Source organism: Alnus glutinosa, chromosome 1, assembly GCF_958979055.1.
Source record: "Alnus glutinosa chromosome 1, dhAlnGlut1.1, whole genome shotgun sequence".
NCBI classification, from domain to species: domain Eukaryota; kingdom Viridiplantae; phylum Streptophyta; class Magnoliopsida; order Fagales; family Betulaceae; genus Alnus; species Alnus glutinosa.
In genome coordinates, this window is record NC_084886.1 from 5,925,849 (window position 1) to 5,945,098 (window position 19,250).

The 19,250-nt window shown below is 37.6% G+C and overlaps 6 protein-coding genes across 9 annotated transcripts; 3 read left to right on the forward strand and 3 right to left on the reverse strand.

The window, feature by feature from the left end:
- Positions 1-564: 564 nt before the first annotated feature.
- Positions 565-6,344, forward strand: LOC133868596 (beta-1,3-galactosyltransferase GALT1). Of its 3 annotated transcripts, none has more exons than XM_062305528.1 (9): positions 565-756; positions 1,890-2,007; positions 2,105-3,027; positions 3,489-3,721; positions 3,847-4,128; positions 4,637-4,765; positions 4,836-5,015; positions 5,538-5,645; positions 5,745-6,344. In XM_062305528.1, the coding sequence occupies exons 3-9, from the start codon at positions 2,214-2,216 to the stop codon at positions 5,952-5,954; spliced, it is 1,956 nt and encodes a 651-aa protein (XP_062161512.1). In that variant the 5' UTR covers positions 565-756; positions 1,890-2,007; positions 2,105-2,213; the 3' UTR covers positions 5,955-6,344. The 3 variants fall into 3 exon arrangements, with proteins under 3 accessions (XP_062161512.1, XP_062161521.1, XP_062161528.1); XM_062305537.1 differs by having other exon boundaries at positions 1,915-2,007; XM_062305544.1 differs by having other exon boundaries at positions 1,957-2,007.
- Positions 6,345-7,575: 1,231 nt separating this feature from the next.
- On the reverse strand, positions 7,576-8,226 carry LOC133858680 (protein DMP9-like). The gene has a single exon (XM_062294153.1). It carries the CDS (start codon positions 8,224-8,226, stop codon positions 7,576-7,578), a length of 651 nt encoding a protein of 216 aa, XP_062150137.1.
- Positions 8,227-8,741: 515 nt separating this feature from the next.
- Positions 8,742-10,818, forward strand: LOC133858615 (uncharacterized). Its single transcript, XM_062294091.1, has 5 exons — positions 8,742-8,999; positions 9,128-9,222; positions 9,439-9,527; positions 10,203-10,355; positions 10,569-10,818. Exons 2-5 carry the CDS (start codon positions 9,129-9,131, stop codon positions 10,722-10,724), a joined length of 492 nt encoding a protein of 163 aa, XP_062150075.1. The 5' UTR covers positions 8,742-8,999; position 9,128; the 3' UTR covers positions 10,725-10,818.
- A 2,035-nt stretch (positions 10,819-12,853) lies between these two features.
- LOC133868647 (E3 ubiquitin-protein ligase MPSR1-like) lies at positions 12,854-13,824 on the forward strand. Its single transcript, XM_062305582.1, has one exon. The coding sequence runs from the start codon at positions 13,034-13,036 to the stop codon at positions 13,709-13,711; it is 678 nt and encodes a 225-aa protein (XP_062161566.1). The 5' UTR covers positions 12,854-13,033; the 3' UTR covers positions 13,712-13,824.
- A 337-nt stretch (positions 13,825-14,161) lies between these two features.
- Positions 14,162-16,431, reverse strand: LOC133868620 ((R)-mandelonitrile lyase-like). Its single transcript, XM_062305555.1, has 3 exons — positions 15,966-16,431; positions 15,238-15,879; positions 14,162-15,121 (listed from the first exon to the last, which is right to left on the reverse strand). Exons 1-3 carry the CDS (start codon positions 16,063-16,065, stop codon positions 14,241-14,243), a joined length of 1,623 nt encoding a protein of 540 aa, XP_062161539.1. The 5' UTR covers positions 16,066-16,431; the 3' UTR covers positions 14,162-14,240.
- Positions 16,432-16,557: 126 nt separating this feature from the next.
- LOC133868630 (myb family transcription factor PHL8) lies at positions 16,558-18,559 on the reverse strand. 2 transcript variants are annotated; one of them, XM_062305570.1, is made up of 6 exons: positions 18,134-18,559; positions 17,972-18,048; positions 17,811-17,868; positions 17,641-17,719; positions 17,466-17,532; positions 16,558-17,375 (listed from the first exon to the last, which is right to left on the reverse strand). In XM_062305570.1, the coding sequence occupies exons 1-6, from the start codon at positions 18,249-18,251 to the stop codon at positions 16,740-16,742; spliced, it is 1,035 nt and encodes a 344-aa protein (XP_062161554.1). In that variant the 5' UTR covers positions 18,252-18,559; the 3' UTR covers positions 16,558-16,739. The 2 variants fall into 2 exon arrangements, with proteins under 2 accessions (XP_062161554.1, XP_062161547.1); XM_062305563.1 differs by having other exon boundaries at positions 17,466-17,535; positions 18,134-18,555.
- Positions 18,560-19,250: the final 691 nt, after the last annotated feature.

Sequence of the window (19,250 nt, forward strand, 5' to 3'; positions counted from 1 at the left end):
CTGATGTGGGTTTTTGACCATTAAGATCCACAACTTGATCATGAGTGTTCGACCATAGAGTGACGCGGGTTTCCTCCCACGGTATGGTTGTATGAGATTGATGTGATTGTATGGTCGAATCTGGAAATAACATGTTGACATGGTAAGTATCGCATTCACTGCCACATCGATTTATAAAAAATTTATAATAAAAATGATAAAACGCATGACAATTTTTTCATGTTCAAAAGAAATTAGGAAACAAAAGGCCGGTGGCAAGAAAATCTAATTTTATTTTTCTCCCCGCATATCTTCGAATTTACCAACCACATTCATCCACGTCAGTGACCTCACGGCCTTGGAGCAGAAAAAGACCTCACTTACCCTACGTGGCCTGCTGGCACATGTCTGTCTTCCCCCGGTATAAAAAGTGACCGTAGTCGGAAAATTCAAGAAGGCGACTTTTTTTTTTTTGGGTTAAGGCGACGTCTTTTACTTATAACGTTTGGTTATTTTTTTTTTTTTTTGGTAATTACTTAAATAATAAGAAAAATAGTCAAAGCGCGAGTTCCATTAACTTTCCATCCACTCAAGGACCGAGTCATGATAAAAGACCAGAACGAACGGTTTTCTCTTTTCAATTCTACTATTTCCCACCGTTAGGCGTAGACTTGAAGTCTCGAAACGACGCAGGATCGAGCTCACCCTCCATTCCTCAGATATTCTCGCCGATTTTTTTCTCTCACTTTCCGGCATTCTTCCGATGGGATTTCCAAGGTAACCAACTTTACTCTCCAAGTCTTCAACTTCACTCTGAAATATTTATTATTGCTCTGTTATCCGCAACGGTTAGCATTTTTAAGTTAACATTTCTGAATTTTCGAGCTTCGGTTCCTTCCTTTTTTGTTTTTTCGTTTTCCTTTTTCTGCTATTTTTTTAATTAAATATTTTTCAGTCGCTTTTCGAGGTCTTATTTTAATTTAATGTGTTCGGATCTGTCCGCTGGCTTAGTTTCTTTTGCGTTTAGTTTATGCAGGCTCTGTTTGTTTGCCGAGAAAATTGAAGCAAAGTAAAGAAAAGCAGTACTATAAACGTGTTTTTGTGTTGCAATTAAGTTGGATATTTAAATTATGCTTAAATTAGTAAAGGTGTTTGTTTACTTCAGTGCCGAATAAAAATAATTTTGAGATTCGAGTGGGGTTCTTTTTCTTCTTCTTCTTCTTCTTTTTTTATTTATTTTTATTTATTTTTTTATTTTGTATTGTTTACTTTTCCGTCATCTTCTCAGCAATCAGTCGGAGAAATATTAGATAGTTGAGCTTTTGAATAGCTGGCCGATTTTTTCTTTGTGCTGCGCCAATGGCGGCCTCAGACCAGAATGGTAGTTAAGTAATTCTAGAAAGAGATTTCGTTTTGAATACGTAAACAAAGTTGTATAAAATAAGCGGAAATGACTATACTAAATAATTCATATATTGTTAAGTACAGGAATAAATAAATTTCGTTTATTGTTTAGCTGTTGAAAGAGAAAAGTAAACACTACCTCCGTAGGTGATGTTGAAGATCTAGGGAAGGTGTCTACTCATATTTTTATTGCCACATTTATTGACAATAAATTATAATACACACCCACACACACATCTATGTGATATGTATAAACACAAAAACATATATACATACATGAATTTACAGAAATGTTCTCCATGAATTTGAGAGAGATGTGAGGGTGTTTTCAAGAACATTGGGTGAGTCAATTGTCAATTTAGGATTTATACTGGAATGAAAGTGCATCGTCAGTTAGGTAGCCTTTTGTTTACATGGTTTTAGACGGACAGATGTATATGTACTTTGTTTACTTAATTTTTTGCACAAACTTGAATATTTTTGTAGACTGATTGTTTTGAATATAGGCTTAGTGTGAGTATCTCATGTCAGATGCTTTATGACCGACTTTTGCGGTAGATTTATCAACTCCAGGGTACTCAAGCGGTCAATTTTCAGGCCACAAGAACTTGGTTGCATGACCTGGTACGTGATATCAGATGAGAACAGACTGAGAATGAAAATATCTGAAGCATTTACTTCCAAGAAGTGAAATCCTAACGCATATGCATCTTATGATCAGGTTTATTTATGGCTGGAGGGCTTGATTTGTGTAGTAAAGCACAATTTGTTTCTTGATGCACATTATGATCGTCAAATGGTAACTGGTATTGTTTTTATGCTCAATTACCATGGAAATCAGGTTCAAAGCTATTGATGTATTTGTGCCCAGCAGAATGAAAAAATTGTTGGGTGGTGTTTTAGTTGCATCATTGTTTATGCTGCTGATCCTGAGATATGGTATTATGAAAAATCCTATTGGGGAGAGTTATTTGACAAGTGCGTTCTCCTCCAATACCACTAATCCTCTGGAATGGCTGAATGCTGTAGTTCCACCTGTAGTTCAAAATCCGGAGACTGCTTCTAAAGTGGTTTCCACTGACACCATAGTCTTGACTCTCTTTGCTAAGAGGAATACATCCAATGAAGAGCAAAAGACTCTGCAGACATGGAAACATTTGAATCACTTGATTAATCATGCTCAGGGTTTACCTAATACAGTGGATGCTATTAAGGAAGCTGGAGGTGCATGGAATAGCCTTATGCATTCAGTTGAAGAGCAAAGACTTCAGTATCAGTATGCAAATGAAAGTTCACATGGGAAAGCAAAAGAGAAACAGTGCCCTCATTTTCTTGATAAAATGGATGCCACAGAACTTGATAATAACGGTTATAAGTTGAGGGTTCCCTGTGGTCTGACTCAGGGTTCTGCCATTACAATTATAGGAATTCCAAATGGTCTTCTTGGTAATTTCCGTATTGACTTAACTGGGGAACAGCTTCCAGGGGAGCCTGATCCGCCCATCATCTTGCATTACAATGTAAGACTTCATGGTGATAAGATAACTGAGGACCCTGTCATTGTCCAAAACACCTGGACTGTTGCTCATGATTGGGGTGAAGAGGAGCGTTGTCCATCCCCTGCGCCTGAAAAAATGAAAAAGGGTACAGATAATTGTCTAATTGGTCAGCTTATTGAATTCAACATTGATTTACTATTTATTATTTTAAAATATAAAAAGACCGATTTTATGATTAAGTTGTTTCGTACCATATGCAATTCAACCTGCTACTGACAACTTGGTATGGTTTTCTTTTTAGCCCAGTATTGTTCTTTTTACCATATTGTTGTATCTAGGCAAAAAGCTCTACCATGAAAAACAGTCTGGCTTTGCAGCTGGCCGTGGTTATTTATACCTTTTATTCAGTTTTAGTTGTAGCAATACTTGTCTTCATTATTCTTTCTCTTAGAATGTCCTAGTCTGAAATCATTTCCAGATACTTCCATGAAGTTTGTTTAATTGGGCAGCAATAGTTTTTGTTTCTGTTTGCTTCCATGAGGTTTGCTTAATTCAGTTCAATTGTCTTTTACATTGTATAATAACACTGTTAGTTTCTTATGCTAGTGGATGAGTTGGACCAGTGCAACAAGATGATAGGGAAAGATAACCAGTTCTTCCTCGGTAGCACGCATTCCAACAAGTCAAGGCAGTCTTCAGTGGTTCAAGAAGGATCTAAGACCAGAAAATACTTTCCTTTTAAGCAAAATTATCCATTTGTTGCAACACTTAGAGTGGGTTCAGAGGGGATTCAGATGACAGTTGATGGAAAGCACATAACATCCTTTGCTTTCCGTGAAGTAATCTTATTCTTCTTTCTTATTTTAATCTTTTCTTCATTCTTGTTCCAGTTGCGTTTATTATTTTGTGGATTGGTTAATGTTTCTTTCAATTTATTTGCTGTCTTGGCTGGTTATCATTTCAGACTTTGGAGCCATGGCTTGCTAGTGAAATAAGAATTTCTGGAGACCTAAAGTTATCTTCTGTCCTCGCCAGTGGTTTACCTACATCAGAGGATTCCGAGCATATAATTGATTTGGAAGCACTCAAATCAGTTCCTCTCTCTCCTCGAAGACCACTGGATCTCTTCATTGGTGTTTTCTCCACTGCAAACAATTTCAAGCGAAGGATGGCTGTTCGAAGGACTTGGATGCAGTATCCTGCAGTGCGGTCAGGGACAGTTGCAGTGCGATTTTTTGTCGGTTTGGTGAGTTTCACATGACAACTTTCTTTTGTGCAGTACAACATTTGTTTAGCGAGACAACTCTTCTGCGTGAAAGAGTTTGGTGACTTCACACTACAAAAAATGATCTCTTCATCTTAGGGATGATTGTTATATAATAGGTCTTGATGTTCTGTTTAAAACGGCATGTATATAACAGGCTGCATAAAATGCTTATCCCTGAATCAAGTCAGGTGTCTTGTAAGTATCTAAAACTAGATTAAGTGGCCCCTTTCTTGTCCAGGGAGTCCTTGACCCCTAAAGTTCCGATGGAGAGAAGAACCTATGATATTTGTTATTAGTATACTTAGGCACTGTAAGATTGCCATTGTTGCATGTTGCAATGGATAATTTTAGCTGTTTATTACTTCCCTCTCTCCTCTTGTATAGCTTTGAATTCTTTTACAACAAAATAAAAGTTTGACCGGTTGAGTCTGAGTAGGTTAAGCCAAGCCTATTGCTGCATTTTAATCATTTTTGAGTTGGATTGCAGCATAAAAACCAAATAGTGAATGAGGAACTATGGAAGGAGGCACAGACATATGGAGACATACAGTTGATGCCTTTTGTTGACTACTACAGCCTCATAACCTGGAAAACTTTAGCAATCTGCATTTTTGGGGTAAAGCCTTATCTTTTTGTTAAACAAGGAGAATCCTTTGTTTGCCTCATTGACCTCACCTCTTCAACAGACGGAGGTTGTTTCAGCAAGGTTTGTCATGAAGACAGATGACGATGCATTCGTTCGTGTGGACGAAGTGCTAGCTTCTCTAAATAGGATCAATGTGACTCGAGGATTGCTTTTTGGGCTCATAAATTCAGATTCCCGACCGCATAGAAATCCTGATAGCAAGTGGTACATCAGTCCTGAGGTAACTCTTAATTCTGGAAAGCTCATTTTTGACTTAGCAATTTCTTTAAGCTGTTTCAACTTTGCAATTCAGTCTTGTTGGATGTAAAAAACTTCTCAGCATTGTAGATCTTTGCTTATTGTTTGTATTTTGTAATAGCTAAAGAAAATAAACACCATGTAAGCTTTTGATGCATATATGGTTAGTTTGCTAATGTATGAAACAATTAGCATTATATATCTCTCTTGCGTGCGTGAGTTAGTGGCTAGTGCCATAGTGCCAATGCCTTGATCTGAAAAGAATTACCAATCATGTTTGTTTGCAGTTATTTACTATTTCAAATACACAATCAGATTTCTTTTTGCTGACCCTTTTTGCAAGGCTTGCAAATGAACTTAAGATTAGATTATTATTTTGCTTGACTGTTAGTAGTTGTATATAAATCCTTTCTATCATTGTCTTTTGTTGATATTATAACTGTTAAAAAAAAAAAATTGTCTTACTTCTCACTTGTGTCTACCTCCATTATCTACGCTACTGAAGGAATGGCCTGAAGAGAAGTATCCCCCTTGGGCACATGGTCCTGGTTATGTGGTATCGCATGACATTGCAAAGGAAATCTACAGGAGATACAAAAAAGGAAATTTAAAGGTACAGTAAGCAAACGCCGGTTGTATTCTGTAGTGCATTTTCATAGTACATGGTTTAACATTTGTTTCTCAATCTGACAAAGTGAATGCGATATTGCAGATGTTTAAGCTAGAAGATGTTGCAATGGGCATATGGATTTCGAATATGAAGGACAGTTTGAAAGTTCGGTATGAGAAAGAAGAGAGGATCCATAATGAAGGGTGCAAGGATGGTTACGTTGTTGCACATTACCAAGGTCCAAGGGAGATGCTCTGTTTGTGGCAGAAACTTCAAGAAGGAACCGGTGCTAGGTGCTGTGGTGATCGATAAGCATATATTATAAGTATAATCGAAGCCAGATGATACCTGGAGAGTAAAAATCTTGCTGCCGTCTTTTGTTCGGATTTAACTGACCGGGGTCGTGGGAGACCCAAAGAGAGAATTGAAGGAGGAGAATTTTTTCTTCTTCCAATTTTTAAATTAAAACCAGAGCGGGATTTTTTTTTGGGAAGGGGGGGCGGGTGTTACCATTGTTGTATAAGTAGAAATATCTAGTATAGTCCAGAGTTCGTAGAGATCAGCGACCTGAAGGGACTGGAGAGAGAGAAAGAGAGAGAGAGAGAGAGCCTTGTACAGATTCTACTCAGTGTTAGGTTGTCATAAAATACTACCACTCTATAATCTTGACCACATTTCTATACACTGTTCCTTCTACTTTAATCATTGTCTCACTTCAAAGAGATGCTTGTGCATTTTTTTTGGGGGGGAAATATTACAGAATCTGTTCTTTTTTTTTTTTTTTTCTTTTATTATTATTATTATTATTATTATTTTTCAGATTTTGCCTTTTAGATCCTAGTTTTCGATATGGCAAACTTAAGACTCCATTTTAAGACGGTTTTGACTTTTGAATTCAAGACTTTGGTAAATTTGTCTCTCATTTTTTTTCCCTCCAAATAAATAACAAAAATAATATTAAAATATAATAATATGTACTTTCTTTTCTCTCTTCTCTTCTCCTTTTTTTTTTTTTTTTTTTTTCTCTCTCTCAAATAAAAGGCGAGGTGGTTGCTAGCCACCCTTTATTGGTGGCGGCCACAAGCCTCTCTACTTTATAGGGTGAGCAACCCCTCTATTAGGGTTGGCATTTGGTTAAAGGGGATGGCTTACAATCACCCCAATAATAATTGACAAGGTGTTTTAAAAATAATAATAATAATAATAATTGACAAGGTGGGAGTCGTGACTCATAACTACTTTCAAATTAAAAATTCATCAAATGATATAGTAGTATTTTTCCTGTCATTTATGTTATTTATTGAGTGAGAAATGAACAGTTAGATTTAAAATTTTCGTAATATCAGGTGTTAAAATGATCAAATTAAGGATTTGACTTTAAATCTCAAGGCCATGCTGCAAAATATTAGGTGTTCACTTCTATTTTTTTTTTTGCTTTCTCATTTTCTCGACCAAAGTGACAGGGTCAGAATCTCCTCATGGAAATTCAAGATAATGTAAACATCTTAAAGATGTTTCCATTCAAATGCTTCAAATTCTCTACCGTTTTCTACTAGATTATGTATGAACACCCATAAATTAGATGGAATAATAACAATTTAACACGATTAAGGCATAAATAGCGAGGACCTTGTTGCCAACTAATTTTCAACCATGTACAGTTCGCATAATTCGTGTGCACCGCAGGCAGAGCTCAGTGATGACATGACAATTATAGTACGTAAAGATTTTAATGTCTCAATTATTTACTAATGACAACAAAAATAAAAATAAAAATACATGCATAAATGTGATAGAATCCTTATTTGCTAGTACTGTAATATAATGTACAGAAGTTGAAACATGATTAATTACTATCTAAAGAACATGCAAAAGAAGACTTATTATAAAACAGCATGTTATTGTTAACTAATTACAAACCGGGCCAAAATAATCAGGCAGGCATGCATCCGACGCCAACTCGAGTATTTGGAAACACCAAGAACAGGGAACTGCAGATGATTCCGACCATCAGAGGGAAACTCTCCATCACTTCATCCATATCATTAGCATGTCCAGGAAAGAGGCAGTTGGTAACTCGATGATCCGAGAAAGCAATCGCCACGAAAACCATCACCGACATCATTGCATGGACGAAATCCGTGAGCCCAACTTTGTACCTATCATCCTTTGGAACTTCGACGCCAAGCCCTGTCTTGAACACTGCCAAACCTTTCGGGGTCACGAACCCATAGTAGACTGTGCCATCGGGGCCCCGAAAACTGTCGGTGAAGTGAAAGAAGAAGCAGGAGAGGGCGCAGAGGCCTAAAAGGAAGTGAATCATCAGGGTGCTAACAGGAGAGCACACGCCATTGCCGGACACGGACGGGAGAACCATCTCAAATGTTAGAAGCGTCCCGGTTGGTAGGAAGTTGACAAGCATTGATGTTTTGGATATGGTTTTTTGCACTCCCTTGGCAACTGCTCGCCTTTTCCTGCCAACTTCAGGACCCGCCTGGGGATCAGAGGATGGGATTATGGTCGGGTCATTGGGTGGTGGAGAAGTGTAGATTTTGATTCCAATGTCCTCTGGGTTGGGCTCCATTGTGCATAGAGTTTGCGACTCGCCAAAAAGTTACAGAGAATGAAGACAACAGAGGAATTCCGGATGGTGGAAGAGTAGTGTTTGCTTTTATAGTTTTTAAGGGCTGCAAACGGTCCTAACTGCCCTCCCCAACCGTTACATTTCTTCACTGAGAAATGAAACGGAATTATTTTTTTTTTTCTTCCCGTAAATAATTTTTAGAAAAAAGTCCACGCACCCGTTTCAAATTATTTCTAATTGACAATGTTCTTTCAAAATTACCAAAAAGTTTTTAATGTTTTCAAAAACAGGAAAAAAAAAAAAAAAAAACAAAAATGATCTTACAATTTTTTCAATAAGACACATATGCCCTTATTAATTAAAAAATTAAAAAAAAAACTATTTTTTTAAATGAATTTTTTATTTTTATTTTATTAAAGATATTTTTGTCGTTAAGGTACATTGACAATTTTTGTTAATTTGAAAGATATTGTCCAAAATTAAAAATTTGGGAGAAATTGAGCCGTAGATCGTGAACTCTCCCTTAATTTCTATTTTTTGCCTACTAACGAGTGGAGCTTATATAGTTCCGCAGTAGACGCTTCTTAGAGGGAGAAGCTCTCGCCTCTCGCCTCTCTGTGTGAGATTTGCTACGTACCTTCAAGTGAAAGTCCACAAAACCATGCCCCTTGCTCTCCCCCTTTACTGGAATTAGAAAAAGAAGACCTTTCTCAGGACTTTGAGTGTCCGGCTCGGAACATAACTTTTTAGAACGATTGCGCGTGACATGTTTGGTAAAATTCCTGAACGATCTTTTGTTGTGTTTCTAAACGTTAGCATATGTTCTTGGCTGGTCTTTGGAAGTCTTTCCGAAAGCGTCTTACTCACTTCTGGGTGCTTAAATTTTTCAAAAATTGCGCAGTATGGCTCTTGTGAATGCTCCTGCGCTGCAATTCAAGTCTTCTGCTGTCTTTGGGATCTGTTCAAAATTTAACTTCCTTCCCATGCAGAGTAGAAGTAAGTGCAACCAAGTTACCTTTGTAATGCCCCCTCCCCCGTGGCTAGAATGTGTTCTTTTCAAATGTTTACAAAGTGTAGAAGATGCTTGCAGTGCACAGTGATAAGTTCTAATTCATGCTTAGTGGGTTTCTTTGTGTGTGTCTGCGCGCACATGTAAACGTGCAAATATAAAACCAGTTAACATATACCTCTAACTCTACGAACTGTTTATAGATTTCTTTGAGAAGCCATTGCTTGTTGAAGCAAGGGCAAATACCAGAAAAGAAATTGCAAAAATACGAAACCGGAGGATGCAAAAGAAGGTATGACTTCTTTTCTTTATTTTAAGAGAATATGCGAGTTTGATGCATTTTCCTGTAATCCTGTTTAGCATTGCTATTTTATGGTGGGCTGGTCCTGTTTTCACGTTGAGGAAGTAGGGTAGTTTCAACTTTCAACTGGATTAAGTTCCCTCTAGGTTGCTTCGTTTGAATTCTAAGGACAGAATATCTCTGTGAGATTAGTGTATTCTTTTAGAGAAGATTTCTTTGACATTTAAAATAACTTCTAAGTATGATATGAAAGCTTTTAAACTCAGGTTATGATTATGGCCGACCAATAAAGTTGCTGATCTCAATGCATTCCTGTATTTATCTTTATATCATCATTCTAATTGACTGTCGGTTCATTTGATAATGCTCTTTAGGTTTGCCTTTTGCTTTTTAGCAAAAAAAACAAAAGCATTAACAAACAATTTTCAAACAAAATACTCACAAAACTATTAAAACTATTTTCACAACGAACCCTATATTATTCAGAGTTCATTTCCATAAATTTCCCTGGCATAAGCTGATATGTCTCACAACCTATACTTCACATCTTGCCTTGTACAAGGGACTTCTATTCCTGTGCCCTCAAGTATTTTCTAAAAATAACATTTTATTAGTAATAGTTATTTTGCCAGTCTATCAGAACCATAATTTCTAATTGTTGACCAGTTTAATGGCACACCTACAAAACCAAGGCTTTCAGTATTCTCTTCAGGCAAGCAGTTGTATGCTATGCTGGTAGATGATCAAAACAACAAGTGTTTGTTTTATGGAAGCACTTTGCAGAAATCTGTTCGCCAGCATCCCCCTTGTAGCACCATAGTAAGTAGTCCAACTTTGGTTATAGGCTTTAATCAAATTATGGAAGTAAAAAAGAAGTTTGTAAAAGTTCGTGCTTGTGGAGGAGAAATCTTGGCCACTATCATTATAGACATGTATTTGATTATGCAGGTTTCTTTTTCCTCTATGCATGGTTGTGATTGTAGTGCTCCGTGGTCTTGATTTTGTTCTGTTTTGACTGTTGATGATTATCAGGAAGCTGCTAAACGTGTTGGCGAGGAGCTTGTCCAGGCTTGTAATGATCTACACATAAATGAAATATCATCTTATGATCGCAATGGTTTTGCTTGTGGGGAGAGAATGCAAGCCTTTGAGATTGCAATTTCTGGTCATGGGTTCTTGCCGCGATAAGACTTGTTTCTTCTTCAATTTTTAACGCATATATGTTGATAATCTTTGGAACTAAAGCTCTCAAATATAAATTTATTTCTCATCAACTGCCAAAACAGAATTTTGTCATGTATTTGCAGGTTCCTGTTAAGGGCTACGTTGTATGTTATGCCCTAGTTAAGTGCTACGTTGTATGTTATGCTCTCTGATTTTATCCCACAAGATAGGGAGGAAAAAAAAAAAAGAAGAATCTTGTATATTTATATATTAATTATATTTCTCATGCCCGACCTAATACGATTTTTCTCTTTGATTTTTTTGTTAGGACTACTCACAAACCTGATTCAAACTAAACATAAAATTAATTAATGGGTTAGGGTTAAGAGGTCTGACCCCGTTTATCTAAATGAGTTAGTTAGGATTGGTTTATATAGTCTTAAATTCATATCTCAACACGGTTCAAACCCAACACGCGACATAAAAGATTAACAAATTTTTACGGGACCTGCGAACTTAATACAAAATTAACGGGTTAGGATTAAAACATCTAATTCCATTGTATTAAATAAATTGTATACATGGCAAGCAAACATGAATTACCGTCACCTAAGTTTTGCACTGCATTTGATTTTACTGCCAAAAGAGTAAGGTGTATTCTACAAGAAGGGATTCACCGTACAAGAATGCTGCCCTGTCGCTAGTGGGGATTGAGAAATTCCTATCCTATCAACCCACCCACCAAACCTAAATTGGCTACACTTTAGTACCCTGCAGACTCATTGAAGCCTCCAACTGCATTGAAACATGTTGTCAACTAAACCATAAAAGAATTATGTGGCACAATATGAATATGAATAAAAAAAATTAATAAAAGTTGATAAATAAATAAATTATTTAGTAGCTCACGTGTATGTCATGTCAAATTGTATTGTCAGAACTTATACTAAAACTTATAAAATTCTTAACAAAGTCCTTTGAGATTTGATCTAACCACTACATTATTTTTTTAACTTATTTCTTTTGGGTTGGCCGAGTTGTCGTGTCTGATTGGGACAGACCCACTTAACCTACTAACCTGTTAAGGGTAAACTTTAACCAAACATTTAAATTAAAAGAATTAGACTTTTCAATTTTGACACGACTCATTTAATAAGTAACGTGACATGTCCTGTTTGATAAATAAGTCGAATTGAATTGATTTGATCGGACCTATTTGACCAATTATTTGGTAAATTAAAAAAAAAAAAAAACCATAAATATAAACACATTTTTCTGCCTACCTATGAATGAGTGGTCCCACTTTTCTTTACAGTTCGATCACAAAAGCATAAAACAAAGGTATGATTACTAGTGAAAAAGATATTCTATTAAGTAGAATGATGAGAGCCAAGAACAAAAACACCGAGAGTCATGTCACCTTTTATAAGAGGGGAAAATGTAAATACAACATTTTTTTGGTCTCTTTTCCATTTTATTTCATTGTTATAATGTAACATGCCTATCAATTTTTTTTTTCTTTCTTTTAACAATAATTGATTCAAGAGTTTATAGTCAACTATTAGTAAAAAAATGATCTTCCAAATCTCAGGGGTAAAAGACTTTGAAATATTCGCATCTTCGTAATTTTGACCAAAACAAATGAAATTACTATAGATTTGGGTTCGGTTTAACCGTCACATAAAATTAAGATTTCTTGGAATTTATAATGAGACGAGGTGTTCCGATAGATTTTGAGACAACAATTTTATTGTTTGAATTACTAGTAATTCAAATAATAAATGTGATATAATTTTTATAAAATTTATAATAGGTCTCGAATAGTTCACCCACCACCTACTGAGATAAGTAGACTTATACAACTTATTTTTCTATCTAAATTACCAGCAATTCAGAAAAAATAAAATAAAATAAATAAATATGATGGATCATGGATTGGAGGCCGAGATCATGGTTTCAGGTTTCTTATTCAAATTCTATGAAATTCGGAAAGTGATGTCCATCATCATCGATTCTTATTGGCCCGGTGTTAGATTCCACAATACGCCCAATAGTACGCGACCACACGCATAAAAACCTTTACCCCACCTGAAAAAGACAGTTTTGGGATAAACATAAAAAAACATTGGGCTCGCTTTCTCTCTCTCTCTCTCTCTCTCTCTCTCTCTCTCACTGTGCTCTTTCAGAAATTCCAGATCATTCCACAACCTTCCAATGGGCGCACACCTGTTTCTTCTTATAACCTCAACTCCACCATTCTCCATCTCCATTATTCCACTTCTTGCGCCTGCGTAGATATCTCTATCTCGCTCTATTTACGAAACCTCAATCGTATGGCTTCCGAGGCTGAGGTGTCGGAGCTTTCTTCAATGTTTGAAAGGGTGGTGAGGAACAGAGACCTGTCTCTGTTCATACCCTTCATCATGGGCTTCGCCGGCCCAAGAAGGGATTCACAACCAGGGGACGTCCCAGATCAAGAATCTGAGAATACACCCTCAACGCCACGTGACAGGATCATCCTCATCAACCCCTTCACGCAAGGCATGGTGGTGATTGACGGCACTTCGGGCTTGGATTCCCTGCTGCGCGAACAGGGTGCCAAGGATGGGCAGGCACCGGCCTCGAAGGCTTCTATGGAGGCCATGCCGAATGTGGAGGTGGATGAAGACGGTGGGGATTGTGTGATTTGCTTGGACGAGTTGGAGGTTGGTGGGGTGGCCAAAGAAATGCCCTGTAAGCATAGATTCCACGCAAATTGTATAGAGAAGTGGTTGGGGATTCATGGGTCTTGCCCTGTTTGCAGGTACAAGATGCCTGTTGAGGAGGAAGATGTGGGCAAGAAGAGGGATGAGGAAGAGAGAGAGAGGAGGGTTGAGAGGGAGATTTGGGTTAGTTTTTCTTTCAATAGTGGTAGGAGAAGTGGGGATTCAAGTCAAACTCCAACCAGTGATTCCAATGATCCCAATGATTCTTCCTCGAGTCCTAGGCCTGATCATGAAACGGAGGTCTAGAAAATTATATATGATCTATTTTTTTCCTTTTGTATTTCGGAAATACGATGTACAGGAACGAAGCGTGATTTTGTTTTTGTTTAAAGGAATAAATGGATTACATTTTTGTGTCATTTTTTTCTTTCTTTCTTCTTCTTCTTCTTTTTTTTTTTTTTTTTAATAAATTTATGGAAATTGGGATTATCAGTAACAAACACCAGAACCAGTGACCTATATATGTAGCATGGTCTTAGAAATTACTCCATACAAGATATAACATATCCTTGGTGTGAAATGGCTTATTATTCACATGGTTGAGTCCTGCTCGATGGAATATGAATTTATTGTTGTTGGATTCATTGCAAGAGCCGTGACTGTTTGTTGTATTGTTTTGGTTGTTCGTAGAGAGTGTTTGTAAAAAGCTGATTTCGTTTAAGGTGCTTATTCATCCAAAAAAAAAAAAAAGATTCATTGCAAGAACTGGAAATGGTTTATTAGTATGTACTTCCATATTCTTGGTCAGCTGATACATAATGGAGTTAAGAGTTTCTTATGGGTTTTTCTGGATACCAAATGCACCAGCATCTTTCCTTTCTTGCAGAATCTTGATCCCTTGGTATCTTCCTAGCATTAAGAGAGTGGCCATTGGATTGGTTCCTGGTGATTCCAGGAATGTTGAGCCGTCTACCACTCTCAAACCCTTGACCCCATACACCTTGTAATCCTTGTCCACAACCGATCCAACAGCACAACCGCCGTGATAGTGATAAAAGGTCCTCACATTTTTCTTGCAAGATTTTCTCAGCTCGTCTTCACTGGACATCAGGTTATTCTTGTGTTCCATTCCCACGAACATAGCAATCGATTGAGACCTTGCAACTCGCTCAAGCAGTTGGCTCATCTTTACACATTCTTCCAAGTCCTTCTCCTTTGCTAGATAGTTGAATTGTACTGATGGGTTTTCCCTGGGGTCTGTGCTATTTAATTCAAGCTTACCTTTTGATTCTGGGAAGGCGACTTTGGCAGCAACTGTCATTCTTGTTACATTCAAGCTTACAGGTATTATTCCTGCTTCAACTATGATTTTGAAGTCATCCGCTATACCGACAACTTGGGGAGTGTCTGGTAGCCGTTTTTGTGGCTTATTGTCCACTAAGAGGGCAATACCAGGGTTGTCTTTCATTCCCTGTCCAACCCCTTCCATGTCTAGCACAACTGGGATATTGAAGTTCCTGAGGTCTTGCTGAGGTCCAATGCCGCTTAACAATAAAATTTGGGGGCTGCCTAAAGCCCCTGCTGATAATATCACATCTCCCCATGAACTGCAACCATCAGGTTGGTTGAGATAAGCTTCGTGGGTTTGATCAGATTCAGGGCTGCCGTTGCTCTTGATAAACCTTATGCCACTGGCTCTGCTCTCGTTCCTATTTTCTGCATCATTTGAAGAGAAATGTGTGATTTAAAAAGTAGAGGTTTCAGATGAGAATGCTGAAGCCAAATTTGTTACTTTGAAGAACTAATTACTGTAAGTATTCTTGCTTGCTTACCATTGTAGAAGACGACATTCTTTACGGTCGCATTCAAAAGAACTGTGATATTTTCTGGATTTCCTGCCTCCAGAAGATCAGCTGAGGTGTGTCTGATTCCACATTCATCAAACACAGTTGCTCCCAACTTTGTTCCCTCAATATGTTCAAAACTAAAACCATTATAAGGAAGAATTCCTGCCTCAAGAAGGCCAAATTCAGCGACGGTCTGCCACAGGGTCAACTCAGGTTTAAATACAATTCTAGATTCCACCCAGTTATAAGCTTCTGTTACTAGTTCCTTATCTAACCCAACTTTATCGATAAAACGCTCACTTGCTCTACTATAAAATCCAAAATTAATAGCAGATGATCCTCCAAGAACTCTTCCTCTGCTATTCATAACCCCATCCTTGGAGATAAAGCTTTGTGCAACTGATGTGTATTCATCAGTTTCGATCAATGAAAACCCGTAGTACTTTTTATCCAGTACCAATGGATTTCCATACGGTGAGCCACCTCGTTCCACCAATAACACTGTGAAGCTCTCCGACAAGGTCGCGGCTAAGGCACATCCAGTGGTGCCTCCCCCAACAACAATGTAATCGAAAGATTTGCCCGCCACTTCTTCGGCATCTGAAGTCATGTAGGGGAGTCTCTTTCCTACAGTGAATGAAGAATGAGATCAAAGCCAACTCAGTCAACTAATATGAATTGTGCTAATCAAGAAACAGGTGGGAAGTTCATACCTTGAAGCGGCAAAGAAGAAGAAGCTAAAGACAAGTTAATTAGTAAGAACATAAATGCTGCGAGAAGTCCATGGCCATGAAAGGTTTGTGAAAGCTCCATGTTTAGTGTTTCCGCATGTCTTGCTTAAGGACTGAAGGTAGGGAAATATTTATTGACCTTGTGCGCATGCTACATAAATTATTGAGTCTCTTAGAGCTACTAGCATAAATTGATGTAAGTTTCTTTATGTTCATTTATATTTAAGCATACGCATGGTTTGGCCAATGATTCTTTGTTTGTCGGTTGGATAACTAATGATTTTGCCGCTATGATGATTTATAACCCCCATCTTTGCTTTTTTACTTGGAATGAATAGTGGAAAATTATGCCTAAACATGCCCTACTTCATAATTACACGAAAAATAGTTCAGGAAGATATTGGAATGGTCTGGATTAGAACCTTTTTTGAGGAACATGGTGCGCACTGATTGACTGTAGGGTCACAGGATAGTGTAGAGATATAAGAAGCCCAGCCACAGAATAGGATTCGACATCGTTCTTTGACGTTACCCCAGAATTAAATTTTGAAGTAAAATTTGGGAAACTGCATGCTATCCAAAAATATATATTAAAATTCCTTCTTTTGATTTGGATATACTTTCAAAAGTTCTTGGGGGTCCATACATACAACAATATACAGTCTATAAACAAAAGCTTAGCTCTAAGAATTAAGTTTTCTGCGTAGAAAATATGACCAAAGCCCATCTGTATTATCAAGATTCGAAGCCGTTGCATTAATGTTCCATTCCCTTGCAGTTCAAGTCTATTGCTTTTGGACCTGCATCAATGTCAAGCTGATATTGGCTGTTGAGATCTAGTGTCTCCAATAATCCAGATTTTCTCAGTTGATTATTACTTTTGTCTCTATGGGTTGATGATCTTTTAGCAACTAGTTGTTCTGTACAAATTCCATCAGAAATGGCACTTCCACTTCTCTTGCTCCCACTAGCCTGGTTGCTTAAATCAAAGCTTCTTGGCTTATCTCCTGGGTGCATGTCCATTAATGAAAGTTCAAGTGTAGTTGCATTAGACTTTTGGGGGTCATCACTCTCTTTCATTGGTCGCTTCTCTTCCTTTCTCCCAGAGCTTTCGGACGACGTCAAGGAGCTTTCCATGGAACAAATTGTGCCTCTCATGTGTCTCCTCTCGACATCTTTTATACTCAAACCTCCGGTTTCTGTCAATTCCGAGATTGAAGAGCTCGGGCAGCCGGAGTTAACCATTGAGACTAACTGAGAGAGTTCAGCTTTTGCAAGTTCTACTCCCAGAGAAGAAGAACTGTACCCAGCAAGGGTCTCCTGAGCTTTCTTTAGTACTGATTGTAAGTACTTCCCTTGGGCTTCGATTCTCAGCTGCAAATGTCTCTGTACCTAAAAACAGAATTCTAACACGATTGGCATGTCTTGGTACATAAGCTGGAAATTGGCATATTGGTAATGGGATAAGTTTATCAGTCCTACCTCAATCTGCTCATGTAGTTTCCTTTGGACGTCCATTTGCAATTGGAGAGCCTGAGCAATCTGCGAGCTTCTGACAAACAAAACACAACACTAAATCAATAGAAGCTCTTTAGATGATCATTTTCCATCCAAATTCATCAAACAGATGTGCTCTATCTCTATCTCTAACTATTACTCATTAATCTTGTTGTGGCTTGTATCACTGATTTCCGTACAGAAGTTGTGACCTTCGGTGGTCTGAATCTCTCTGTAATCTGCACCAATAACAAGAAACATGAAAACCAAAATGAAAAAGAAAATAAATGGATCATGCTATAATTGGTAAATCCGATGCACTAAAGTTACCTTCTTGCTTATTGTCGGTGCAGGATTCTAACTGTTGGCTTTTCCCCAGCCTGTATTTCTGCGACAAGAAACACAAACACACTGTTACAGTTACAGTTCAGCCTTCCAGCATGCTTGTATGATTAACAAAGGTTGATGGAATCATTGTGAAAAGAAAGTGCCTGTAAATGACTCTTCAAGTGGTACAAAGTCAGTCCAGGAATTCCCATCACCCTCATCAGACTCTTTGGTGTTGCCTCTGGGCCATATATAAAAGACATTAGAAACTCTATACTCTATGATCAAAAAATATTACAAGGAATCAATAAAGCTTCTAGACTCACTGTCTGGCCCTCCAAGTTGATTCACTGCTTCAACAAATCTTTGATGAAGTTCTGGAGTCCACTTCAACCTGGGCTTTGCATCAGTGGACAAAACCAAATTCATGTTCTGATTTTGCATATTGTGTAGACCCTTTTGTGTTTTGTGGATGAGATATAGCTAGAAAACTGAAACATAGAAATGGATTTTGACGAGCTCTGCGTCAATATGCGGCAGCTATAGTTCTCTTTATAATTTGGAGGAGTTGTTGGCCTGTCCTATGTTCTCACTCCATATCTGGAAACATAAGTGGGGTTATGCTGGGGGAATATATGCCATGAGCTGTGGCTCTTCCTTTCTCTCATTTCCCATTTCATATCAACTTTTCTTCTTTTCTTTTTTCATTTTTTTTTTTTTTTTTTTCTCTCTTCTTTGACTTGAAAGAGGAGGAGAGAATCTCTGATGCAGCAAAAACAGAGAAAGCAGCACAGTTCAATTTGAGTCTTAAAAGGAGAGAAAAGAGGAAAAGTGTATGGTTTGTTTTTATCTTGATGTTTTCCTCTCTCTCTCTCTCTCTCTCTCTCTCTCTCTCTCTCTCTCTCTCTCCTCCTCTTTGTGCTAGATTCCCTGATGAATTAGGTGGCCCCACCATGATGAATAATGGGTGCAACTTTCCTAGGCACTCTGAGAAGCTTTGAAACAAAAAAAAAAACAAAAAAACAAAAACAAAAACAAAAAAAAATTAAATTAAATTGATGGGGATGCTGTAATGGATATTTCTTTTTGGTGATTGAAAGGGAAAACCAAATGGGTCTTGCTTTCTTTTTAATTTTTCTTTCCCTTTTTCTTTTTTCATTTTCTTTCCTTAGAAGAGTGTGGTGCGATTGGCAGATTCTTTTTGTTCTTAGTAGGGATAGGGGAATCAAAGAATCTCACCTTAGATTTTAGGACCCAAACTTACTCATATTTTTCTTTAAAAGAAGTACTCTAGCAAAAGAGAATCAAATCATCTATCTTATTGAATTTGAAGGTGCTGTTCCTACGTAATCGTACCCACAAATTTCTCTTTTCTGAAAATTGAAGGCAATAAGATTTGCATGATTATCCAAATACAGGGGAATCTCAGGCCCCAAGTCTTAA